Source organism: Pongo pygmaeus, chromosome 10 (assembly GCF_028885625.2).
Source record: "Pongo pygmaeus isolate AG05252 chromosome 10, NHGRI_mPonPyg2-v2.0_pri, whole genome shotgun sequence".
Lineage (NCBI taxonomy): Eukaryota > Metazoa > Chordata > Mammalia > Primates > Hominidae > Pongo > Pongo pygmaeus.
Genome location: NC_072383.2, coordinates 123,809,950 through 123,822,593, shown reverse-complemented (window position 1 = coordinate 123,822,593; position 12,644 = coordinate 123,809,950). Strand labels below are relative to the sequence as shown.

Below are 12,644 nucleotides of genomic sequence, written 5' to 3'. Positions count from 1 at the left end.
TGCTTGAACCCGGGAGGCGGAGGTTGCAGTAAGCCGAGATCGTGCCACTACGCTCCAGCCTGGGTCGACAGAGTGAGACTCCATCTCAAAAAAAAAAAGAATGCTCACAAATACACAAAAAGGCAGGGCAGAATGAAAGCCCAAATTACATGTGCTTGGAGAGAAGAGGGAAGGCAGAAATATTCAAAGAGAATAATCAAAAAGAAGATAGCATTTGAGCTGGATCTTCAAGCCAAGCCCAAAGCCTCCAGGGCCAGGAACATGAAAGGGGAGAGGCCGGTGGAAATCACCTTCAAGAGTGCTAAGAGGAGAAAAGGACAAAAACAGCGCTAAACGCCCTCCTCCAAACTAAAGGGAGGGGCCTCACTCAGCTCCGGACAATGCTGCCACGTTGGGAATGCAGACCCGGCATGACAGACCTTGGGGTTCTCAGAGGTTGGAAAGCTTGCTTTTCATATGTGGTCTCCCAATTTTTATTTATTTGAGACAGAGTCTTACTCTGTCGCCCAGGCTGCAGTGCAGTGGCGAGATCTCGGCTCACTGCGACCTCCAACTCCTGGGCTCCAGCAACCCTCCCGCCTTAGTCTCCAGAGTAGCTGGGACTACAGGTGCATGCCACCATGCCCAGATAATTTTTTGTATTTTTTGCAGAGATAGGGGTTTCACCACGTTGCCCAGGCTGGTCTCAAACTCCTAGGCTCAAAAGATCCACCCATCTCAGCTTCTCCAAGTGCTAGGACTATAGGTGTGAGCCACCACGCTCGGCCCCCTCTCCTAACTTTTAAATGCAGGCAACTCAACAGTGCGTCTGCAGATGAGACCTGGCCCATGGGCCACCAGTCTGAGAGCCTTGAAGGAGGGAAAGGAGATCCGCAGCCAGGCTCGGGCCCTCCCAGCACTTGCTCATGTTTACTCCCCAACCCCAGGGACCCAGGGCAGAGCTGAGCACTGGGCTTGACCATTTCCTGTCACCCGCACACCCACTCAATGACTCAGGTCCTGTTACACCCATTTTACAGATAAGGAAACGAGGCATGAGGAGATCCAATGACTTCCTCCTCATCACACAGCTGGTAAGTGTTAGAGCTAGTTCAAAATCCAGGTAGTCGGCCGGGCACGGTGGCTCACACCTGTAATCCCAGCACTTTGGGAGGCCGAGGCAGGTGGATCACCTGAGGTCAGGAGTTCTAGACCAGCCTGGCCAACATGGTGAAACCCCATCTCTACTAAAAATACAAAAATTAGCCGGGCATAGTGGCAGGCCCCTGGAATCCCAGCTACTCGGGAGGCTGAGGCAGGAGAATTGCTTCAACCCAGGAGGCAGAGGTTGCAATGAATCGAGATCGCACTCCAGCCTGGGGGAGAAGAACAAGGCTTAAAAAAAAAAAAAAAAAAAAAAAATCCAGATAGTTAGATTACAAATTCCTTCTCTTCAACACTTCCCACGGAGGAAGGTGGTTTCACCCATCTAACAGGGCTGCCCAATCTGAAATTATTTCATAACATCAGGGCTAGACAGGCACCAGACCAGCATTCTGTTATTGCTGGCAGAGGAAACAGATGGAATCAAGGCAAGGTGACACAGAGGAAGAACATAATCCCACATGGCAGCCTCCTGCTTCTTCCAGGAGTCTCCAGGATGCCCTAATCCAACACACACTCATTTACCAACTGCTGTCCAGAAGCCCCTGGGGCAACAGACTACACCTGTCTCCAAGAGAGAGGAAGGGAAGGAGAGGAACGGCTCTGGATTCGCGTAGGAAAGGGGCTCTGTGGAAGCTCCCCACTGCTGTGGAGGGCCTGGAAGCTGCCAGGCAGCCGTCTGCAATTCTGCGGTCAACAAGGAACCACTGAGAACTTCTGAGCCAAGGAGTGACAAAGCAAGACCTGTGTGCTTCAGGCCGGGCGCGGTGGCTCACTCCTGTAATCCCAGCACTTTGGGAGGCCGAGGTGGGCGGATCACGAGGTCAGGAGATCGAGACCATCCTGGCTAACACAGTGAAACCTCGTCTCTACTAAAAATACAAAAATTAGCCGGGCGTAGTGGCGGGCGCCTGTAGTCCCAGCTACTTGGGAGGCGGAGGCAGGAGAATGGCGTGAACCCGGGAGGCGGAGCTTGCAGTGAGCCGAGATCGCACCACTGCACTCCAGCCTGGGCGTCAGAGACAGACTCCGTCTCAAAAAAAAAAAAAAGACCTGTGTGCTTCAAGATTACTCTGGCAAAGCAAGCAGGATGCAAATGGGTGGAAAAGCAGGAAGCAGGAAAACCAACCACTGTTTGGTGAGGAGAAAAGGAGGCCCCAGAATCCCTGGCAAGGGGCTGCAAAGGAGGAGATGCGAGCGACATGGGGCTGTGGCAGAAGACTTCTGGTGCCACAGGTGACTGGGGTGTCCATCCCTGTGAGCCTGAGCAAGAACAGTGACGCCACCAACAGAAACAAGGGAGTCCCTGCGCCAGCGGAGGGGGTGAGGAGGGGAGACCATGAGTTAAAAATCCCCTAGGAGGCCGGGCGCGGTGGCTCACACCTGTAATCCCAGCAATTTGGGAGGCCAAGGCGATTGGATCACCTGAGGTCAGGAGTTCGAGACCAGCCTGATCAACATGGAGAAACTCCGTCTCTACTAAAAATACAAAATTAGCCGGGCGTGGTGGCGCATGCCTGTAATCCCAGCTACTCGGGAGGCTGAGGCAGGAGAATCGCTTGAACCCGGGAGGCGGAGGTTGCAGTGTGCCGAAATCTCACCACTGCACTCCAGCCTGGGCAACAAGAGCGAAACTCTGTCTCAAAAAAAAAAAAAAAAAAAAAAAAAAAATCCCCTAGCAATACCTAGGGCAGGCAGGGTGAAGGGGTGGAGCTGGTAGTTGGGCAAGCCAGCTAGAGCTCAGGAAGAGCACCTGGAGCGGTTACCCCACGGAGAAGGAGCCTTTGCCCCACCCACACCCCGAGAGGCGGTTTCTGAGGTTCAAGGTGATGGGTGTAAAGAGAGTCTTTTACTAGGTTCTGTCTGGGGGCTGGGAGTGTAGACACGTGGACAGGGCCTCCTGCCTGACCATCCTTCTAGGTGCTGGCCTCCAGCAGGGGCAGCTGGAGATGAGGGAGGTCGGGGGGGCAGAGTGCACGGCACTGGGGACTGGCAAGGGACCCCCACAAACAGAGGAAGAGCTGCAAGTCAAAAAGGCCCTATGTCCGGGGGAAGCCCCCACAGGCTGGAGGTCAAGACTCCAGGGAGCACCTCACAGGTAGGAAAGCCTAGCAGGGGATCACACGGTCAACAGGCAGCTGGCCCTCCCGAGGGGTGACACTCCCGGGGAGAGGGTGACCCCCACATGCAGAGGAGACGCTGCAGAGTCAGGAAGTGCCAGGAGGTGCTGTGGAGGGGTGATGTTCCCCAAGACTGGGGGGAACCCCGCAGTCAGAAGGCCTCCCCGCCATCAAGTGGCTCCTCCAGCCCCAGAAGCATGAAACTAGCCACGGGGAGACCACCCAACCACCCTGCACGGCCCCCGCCCATCCCCCGCAGGCCCGGCCGCGCGCCCGACTCTCACCCAGCGCCAGGCCGCAGGCGGCGCCCACAGCCGCCCGGAAGCGGTCCATCTGCGTGTTCTTCTTACTGTCAGGCTCCCACATCACCTGGCACTCCAGGATCTCCTCCCGACCGGGGCTCTCCTCCTTGGACATGGCGGCGGTGGGCGGCCGGGGCTGCGACGAGGGCTGGGGACCAGAGGCCGGGGCTAAGGCGAGGGCCGGGGACCTGGAACCGGGGGAAGCGACGGTCAGGAGCGCCTGGCAGGCTGGGTCAGCGGCGGCGGCGGGGAACAAGGGACTGAACGACCGCCGCCGCCTCCGGCGGGCCACTCGGCCCAGGCCCCGCCCCTCAGGCCCCGCCCCCGAATCCCCGCCCCCTCCAGGCCCCGCCCTCCCGCCTGTAACCCTCCGCTGAGTGCAGCGCCGCGCAAAGGAGTGCTCTCAGCCGCCGGCTCCAGCGTCCGCGGCCGGGGGGCGTGGGGGTGAGGGGCGCCCACGTGCCTTGGCCCCAGCTCACCGACCTCACCTGGAGCTAGAGGGCGTTAGGGCAGCCGGAGAAGCCAGGCGTCCGAGCCCGCTGTTTCCTACACGTGTACATCATTCATTCGCTATTTCTTCCTGCAGGTCCTTACTGAGCGCCTGCGACCTTCCGGGCACTTTGGGGGCTTTGCGGATACAGCAGCGAACAAAGCAAAATTCTTGCCCTCTGTCAACAGGAGAGGAGGGGTACAGGTGTGAGGAGGCCGGGAGACGATAACAAATAAGTACATCGTGTACGTACACAAGATAATGTCATAGTATAATACAATAACATACATAGTATGCCAATGGGTATCAAAATACACATTTGTGAAAGGAAAATAAATCTTGGGGCCCCACTACTAAGCTAAAGGGAAAAGAAAAGCTGGGAACTGCTTAGGGCTAACCTGCCTCCCGTTCTATTCAAAGTCATCCCTCTGCTGAGATAAATGCACACCTGATTGCCCCCTTTGGAGAGTCTAATTGAAAACTCAAAAGAATGCAGCCATTTGTCTCTTATCTACCTATGACCTGGAAGCCCCCCTCCCCGCCTTTGCTTTTTTTTTTTTTTTTAATTTTTTATTTTTTTGAGTCTCACTCAGTTGCCCAGGCTGGAGTGCAATGTCCCAATCTCAGCTCACTGTAACCTCTGCTTCCCAGGTTCAAGCGATTCTCCTGCCTCAGCCTCCTGCGTAGCTGGGATTACAGGTGCACGCCATCATGCCCAGCTAATTTTTCGTGGTTTTTTTTTTTGTTGTTGTTGTTTGTTTTGTTTTTTTGAGACGGAGTTTCGCTCTTGTTATCCAGGCTGGAGTGCAATTGCGAGATCTCGGCACACGGCAACCTCCGTCTCCCAGGTTAAAGCAATTCTCCTGCTTCAGCCTCTCGAGTACCTGGGATTACGGGCATGTGCCACCACGCCTGGCTAATTTTGTATTTTTAGTAGAGACAGGGTTTTTCCATGTTGGTCAGGCTGGTCTCCATCTCCTGGCCTCAGGTGATCCACCCGCTTCAGCCCCGCAAAGTGCTGGAATTACAGGCGTGAGCTACCGATCCCAGCTAATTTTTGCATTTTTGTAGAGACGGGATTTCACCATGTTGGCCAGGCTGGTCTTGAAGTCCTGACCTCAGGTGATCCCCCCCGCTCGGCCTCCCAAAGTGCTGGGATTACAGGAGTGAGCCTAGGTCTGAGAGCACCCCCTCCAGAGACTCCCTGATCTCCCAAAATTTGGTGGAGATCTAAAGTTTATTTTGCTGTACAACTCTTTTCTTTGCAGTTTTACTTGCTTCCAACAAGGAAGGCAAGGTTTCCTGTTTCCATGACAATGGAAGGCAGGTAACTCCTTTATGGAGTTTGAGCTCGCTTCCAACAGGGAAGATGAGGTCTTTTTTCCTGCTTCTAGAATGGTAGAGAGCAGTCTACAGCCTAAGACCCATCACTAGGTAAGTAACTGAATTGGGGTTTGTCTTGGCTAAAGTTAAGGTTAACAACCAGCTGGTCTTAATGTCAGAGGCATTTGAACCAGAGCAACTCCGTCTTGAGTAGGGGCTGGGTAAACTGAGGCTGAGACCTACTGGGGTCCATTCCCAGACAGTGAAGGCATTCTAAGTCACAGGATGAGACAGGAGGTCGGCACAAAATACAAGTCATAAACACCTTGCTGATAAAACAGGTTGCAGTAAAAAAGCCGGCTAAAACCTACCAAAACCAAGATGGCGATGAGAGTGACCTCTGCTTGACTTCACTACTACACTCCCATCAGCGCCATGACAGTTAGCAAATGCCATGGCAATGTCAGGAAGTTACCCTATATGGTCTAAAAAGGGGAGGCATGAATAGTCCACCCCTTGTTTAGCATATCATCAAGAAATCACCATGAAAATGGGCAACCAGCACCCCTCAGGGTGCTCCGTCTATGGAGTAGCCATCCTTTTATTCCTCTACTTTCCTAATGAACTTGCGTTTGCTTTAGTCTATAGACTCGCCTTGAATTCTTTCTTGTGTGAGATCCAAAAACCCTCTCTTGGGGTCTAGATCGGGACCCCTTTCCTCTAACATTAATTTATCCTTACCATTAGAGTGCGCTCAGTGATCATATAAGTTGTGCCATTTTTTGTTTGGCTTAAATGCTTTTTTGGTTGTTTGTTTGTCTCTGTTTTTGTTGTTGCTTTGGTCTTTTTCCCATTGGGTTTGATCAACTCTATCTGACTTGATCAAATCAAAAGGAAAGTTCCAAATTGCGGGGAACAAGGACTCTAAAGTGGCTAAATTCACATACACACACACACACACACACACACACACACACACTGCCTGGTAGGGGAAGAAAACAACCAGCAACAGAAAAAAAATAAAGAGGAAAGATGTTTGATTTTAACTACTAAAGGGGCTTTATTTACATAATAAGGCCACCTTTTTGCTAGCCAGGCCAAAGTGAAAGCAATGGCTGTTGCCCCAAGCTGCAGTTCCATAGCTAAGGCTCTGCCTGCTTTTTCTAACCACGACAGCCTAGATTTAGTTCCTAAATCAAGCCCTTTCTGGTTTGCTACTTGGTAGTTCTGAAATAGCAGCAATTTGTCCTAACAGAAATATAGTAATGAGATTTTAAAAAGATTTTTTTAAAGGAGCTCAATGGTTGAAAGTCAGCTTAATTAAAAGCTAACATCCAAGATGTGTGTGTGCATGTGCTCGTGTTTGTATTTAAAAGGCTATCATATTTTTGTTTTTGTTTTTCTCTCCTAGGACCTGATGCTTTTTTTTTAGAGCAAAGGTTTTTTTGTTTTTGGTTTTGGTTTTGTTTTTGTTTTTCTCAGTTGACTGAATTCTGTTTTTTTCATTAACAGCTATTGCAACAGATGCTTTTCTGGGGTTTTTAAGGAAGAGTGTAGTTTAGACACTTAGAAATGTCTTTGTTGGCCAGGCACGGTGGCTCACGCCTGTAATCCCAGCACTTCGGAGGCCGAGGCAGATGGATCACAAGGTCAGGAGATCGAGACCATCCTGGCTAACACGGTGAAACCCCATCTCTACTAAAAATACAAAAAATTAGCCAGGCGTGGTGGCGGGCGCCTGCAGTCCCAGCTACTCAGGAGGCTGAGGCAGGAGAATGGTGTGAACCCAGGAGGCGGAGCTTGCAGTGGGCCGAGATCGCGCCACTGCACTCCAGCCTGGGTGACAGAATGAGACTCTGTCTCAAAAAAAAAAGAAATATCTTTCTTAAAAAAAATAATAATAATTTAAGTGTACTGTAAAAGCATCACATGGTCTAATTTCAAAATAATTCTCCCTTTTTGGAGACCCAGGATTCAATGTGGGCTCTGCCCAGAGCTCAGAGATCCAGTTAAGAGGTAGGTAGTCCTGGCCGGGCGTGGTGGCTCACGCCTGTAATCCCAGCACTTTGGGAGGCCAAGGCAGGCGGATCACCTGAGGTCGGGAGTTCGAGACCAGTCTGACCAACAATGAGAAACCCCATCTCTACTAAAAATACAAAATTAGCTGGGCGTGGTGGCACATGCCTGTAATCCCAGCTACTCAGGAGGCTGAAGCAGAAAAATCACTTGAACACAGGAGGCAGAGGTTGCGTAAAAAAAAAAGAAAGAAAAAGAAGAAGTCTGAAGTAATCTGTAATCTTTTTAACTTTTTGCTTAAAACATTGCTGATCTTTTTGTTTTTCTGAGTGAAGAAAACTTTTAAGCTATTTATAGCTTTTAACAATTGAGTATAGGATATGACTATGAACAAAATTTGGAGCATATTTGTTTCTCTCTACCTGATTTCTACAAAATTTTGGAAACTATTTGTGAGTATTCTTAACTTACAACAATACAGTTAATTGCATAAGTGCAGTAAGAACCTGTTTTCATTTGTAACAGGACACAGTTGGAGAAACAAGGCTTTGAATGGAATGGTATGCTTTCCTTTAAGGGATCAAACTTGACTTATGGAGCCAATAAAAGCCCCTTGGAAAAACTGGCCTCATACCTCTGCCTACACAGTCCCTGTACAGGATTCCTAACCTGTGGTAAGTAAAGAATGTCACTTTCTGACAGGTCCAAGAACTCCAAGTTTATCTTGGAACCTCAAGAGGAGAGGGATTCAACCAACTCATAGGTATTTGATGGTACAAATCCATGCCTGGACTCAGCTTTAAAATGTCTCATCTGAGATTCCTTCTATGGAACAAAGTTCCATCAAAGCCAATTTAAAAGCCTATGTTAAAATATATATTATTCTTGCAGCATTGTATACAAATAATCAGGCCAAGTATAATAAAGCAAATAAGTCATACCATTATTTGTCCTTAGTAAAAATGGGAAACTGGAGAGAGAAAAATTATGTTTCAAAGACTATAGTACACCTGTTGTTAGATTCTAGTCTTACCTAATGTTTTTCAATTTTTATTATTGTCTACAATTTGGACCAAATTCTAATTTTTCTTGACTACAAGCCTGCAAAATAACATTTTCAATTTTTTTCTTCTTTTTTCCCATTTTTTCTAATTTGGAGTCACCAAAAACTAAGCTATGCTTTCATAAAGCCCTGCAAACTGAAGCTAGACAACTTAAACTTCAGAAGAAAATAACAGCAACCTATTTACATACATAAGACATTTTCATACCTGCCTACTGATGTATGGACTTCAGGGTAATGTGGCCTATATCAATTTTCCAGGATTGTTCTTTTGTTTGTTGTTGCTTTTCTCCCTTCCTCCCCCTATTTTCACTTCACAGGACATCAGACTTCACAACCTGCTAAAAATGAGCCTTCCTAATAACTTGGGACCTACCTGTCTAGGAATAAACCATTCTAGCCATGAAAGATCAGATGAAACCCGAGAGCAGAGACTCATTTTCTTCTTCATTTTTTTTTTTTTTTTTGAGACGGAGTCTCACTCTGCTGCCCAGGCTGGAGTGCAGTGGCGTGATCTTGGCTCACTGCAAGCTCCACCTCCCGGATTCACGCCATTCTGCTGCCTCAGCCTCCCGAGTAGCTGGGACTACAGGCGCCTGCCACCGTGCCCGGCTAATTTTTTGTATTTTTAGTAGAGACGGGGTTTCACCCTACTAGGATGGTCTCGATCTCCTGACCTCGTGATCCACCCGCCTCGGCCTCCCAAAGTGCTGGGATTACACGCGTGAGCCAGCCACTGCGCCCGGCCTGAGACTCGTTTTCTTCTAAAAATGCTTTCGCCAAAAGATTTTTAAAAAGAAAAGGGGGAAAGCGTGATAGAAAAATAAATCTTGGGGCCTAAATCACGAAGCTAAAGAGAAAAGTCAAGCTGGGAACTGCTTAGGGCCAACCTTCCTCTCATTCTATTCAAAGTCACCCCGCTGCTCGCTGAGATAAATGCATATCTGATTGTCTTCTTTGGAGAGGCTCATCAGAAACTCAAAAGATTGCAAGCGTTTGTCAGGTATCTACCTGTGACCTGGAAGTCCCCCTCCCCGCTTCAAGTCTTCCCACCTTTGCTTGGAGTTGTCCCACCTTTCCAGACAGAACCAGTATTCATTTTGCATATGCTGACTGATGTCTCATGTCTCCCTAGAATGTATAAAACCAAACTGTGCTCTGACCACCTGGGCACATGTCAGGACCTCCTGAGTCTGTGTCGTGGGCACACATACTTAATCTTCGCAAAATTAACTTTCTGAATCAATTGAGACCTAAGATTGTCTGGGTCCACACATTACAGAGAACTACATATTGTATATAACATTTGTATAATAAAAGGTATTATGCTGGATGCAGTGACTCACGCCTGTAATCCTAGCCCTTTGGAAGGCCAAGGCAGGCAGATCACTTGAGGTCAGGAGTTCAAAACCAGCCTGGCCAACATGGTGAAACCTCATCTCTATTAAAAATACAAAAAAATTAGCTAGATGTGGTGGCACATGCCCGTAATCCCAGCTACTTGGGAGGCTAAGACAGGAGAATTACTTGAATCCAGGAGGCAGAGGTTGCAGTGAGCCAAGATCGTGCCACTGCACTCCAGCCTGGGCAACAGAGCGAGACTCTGTCTCAAAAAAAAAAAAAAAAAAAAGGTATTAAGTGCTATGGAGAGAAAGCAAGGGAGACGTACAGAATGTGGGAGAAGGGGTGTTTCTCTTTAAATAGGGTTGTCAGGGAAGGCCCCCTTGAAAAGGCGACTTCTACCAGTGACCTGAAGAAGGCGACAGGAGTGAGCAATTCAGTCTCCAGGCAGGGGAAACAGCCAGGGCTCAGACCTTGAGGTAGGCGAGTGCTGGGGGTGCTTAGAGAACTTTGTAAGGAGGACAAGATTTTTGATGTGAGAGACCTGGGGTAGAAGATAAAATCAGCAGAGGAAGGGGTGGCAGCTCAGGTAGGTCCTGGAGCCCAATGGAGACTTTGGCTTTTATCCTGGGTTAAGGTGAGACCACTGGAAGGTTTTGAGCAGAGAGGGACCCGCTGTGACTGTGGCTGTGATAGGAATCTCCCTGATGCTGAGTTGAGAATAGTCTTCAGGGGCAAAGGCAGGAGAAGTTATGCAAAAGATGATGGTGGCTGGACCAGGGTGGAGATGGAGAGAAGAAATGGACTTCAGGTATATTTTGGAGGTTTATTTATCATACCCCTACTGTGGGCTCCGTGTTAAAGACCATCCCAAATCGTTTGTCTTCATTTATTATCTTCGCCACCCAATCAACTTCCCCCAAAATAGTTTTTTGCAGTGTTGGAGCTTAAATTTGTTTTTATTTTTATTTTTTAGAGACAGACGAGGTTTCGCTGTATTGCCCAGGCTGGAGTGCAGTGGCGCAATCATAGCTCACTGCAACCTCGAACTCCTGGGCTGAAGTGATCTTCCTGCCTCAGCCTTTCGAGTGGCTGGGATTACAGGATTGCGCCACCATGCCTGACCAGTGTTGGAGTTTTATGAAGTAACCTCCCACTTCCACCACCTAATTTTAAACAGCTTCCATCTCCCAATCACCACATATAAACAGAGATTCAAACCTAAAACAGGGTGCTTGCTATATAAACATGACTTCCAGGTTGCCCCCTCCCTGGCCTCCAAATTCTGGGGCCACCTCTGGCTCTTTGTCTCCGTGTTATTGCATTTGCGAGGCATGAGTCCATTTCCACCCAGAGGGAGATTCATCTTTGAGAGATCTACGTATTTGTGTTCATTCCTTTAACACCAGAATGCGAATTCCACAGGGGCAGGATCCTTGTCTCACTAGTGCACCACGCAGTCCCCAATGCCTGACCCACAGTAGGAGTTCAAGAAACATTCATTCCCTCAGCACGTGCCTAGCAGTTGCCCGCTGTGAGTTGGGCAGTGGGGACCCAGCTGTGTAAAGCACAGACCCAGCCCTCATGCATGTGGAAATCCACTTTGACCAGTGGGTTGACCAGTTTTCATGGTGCAGGGAGAAGCCTGGATTTATATATCTGACAGCCACTTGGTTCACTCCTAATTCCTCCAGCTTGGCCCACCCAACCAGACACAGCACCTGTGAGGTTGCCCAAGGCAGAGGTGAGTCACAGCCAGAATGACTGGAGACTTAGCCCTCACCCCCTGTGACACACTTCCAGACACTCACGGGCCTTTGGAGGTGTCTTTTCAAGATCCACCTTGCTTCTTCTCCCACATCCCTTTTTTTTTTTTTTTTTTTTTTTTTTTTTGAGACAAGAGTCTGGCTTTGTCTCCCAGGCTGGAGTACAGTGGCGCAATCTCGGCTCACTGCAAGCTCCGCATACTGGAATATGTTGAAAGGGGTTTCATGTAAAAGACATGAGTATTTGGAAACAGCAAAGATATTTCCCAAAAAGTCCCAAATGGATGGTCTGGAAGAGGAATGGCACCCATAGTTGAGACAGAAACCAGAAGTACTCGAGGATAGTCCATGTGCTCTGGGAAATTGTAATCTCACTTTTCTCCTCTCTTCGCAAAGCTTGATGTCTCTTTGCACACATAAAAACAAAAGCCAAAGTGCTAACAAGAAGCTGGAAAAATACAAAATTTCTGTATCAGGGAGAGAGTCGGTAAAGAAAATCAACATGGCGGATGGACACTGATGGCTGCCTGCTCAGTGAGACTCCCCCTGTCTTCCTTGCCAAAGAATCCCCACTTTGGAGTCTCTCCTGACAGGACTGTGCGGAGAGTCTGTATCTTGACTTCAGTTGAATTCTAGACATTTTCATCACAGACTTAAATGGTCATAAAAAACGAGCGCTTTATATCAAAGTAAGAGGTGGATTGGCTGTAACTGGAATAAATATGCCATGATGTGAATGAATAAAATAAAATTTTGATGTACTGTATTGAGGAATGCACACCACATCAGAAAGAAGCCACTTTTTTTTTTTTTGAGACGGGCAGATCACTTGAGGTCAGGAGTTCGAGACCGGCCTGACCAATATGATGAAACCCCGTCTCTACTAAAAATACAAAAATTAGCCAGGCATGGTGGCTCATGTCTGTAGTCCCAGCTACTTGGGAGGCAGAGACAGGAGAATCGCTTGAACCCCAGAGGCGAAGGTTGCAGTGAGACAAGATCATACCATTGCACTCCAGCCTGGGCAACAAGAGCGAAACTCCATCTCAAAAAAAAAGGGCCTGTGCGAAGCTTCCTACT

At 48.7% G+C, this 12,644-nt stretch overlaps 1 protein-coding gene across 5 annotated transcripts in view; it reads right to left on the bottom strand.

The window, feature by feature from the left end:
• Positions 1-3,892, bottom strand: part of AACS (acetoacetyl-CoA synthetase) — a 79,013-nt gene extending 75,121 nt beyond the window's left edge. For 2 of the 5 annotated variants that reach the window (XM_054443500.2, XM_054443501.2), the window contains exon 1: positions 3,548-3,865. In XM_054443500.2, coding sequence (XP_054299475.1) covers positions 3,548-3,680 — 133 coding nt within the window. In that variant the 5' untranslated portion in view covers positions 3,681-3,865. Of the gene's footprint in view, positions 1-3,547 lie in introns of all 5 variants that reach the window. The other 3 variants (XM_054443497.2, XM_054443496.2, XM_054443498.2) reach the window with 3 other exon arrangements.
• Positions 3,893-12,644: the final 8,752 nt, after the last annotated feature.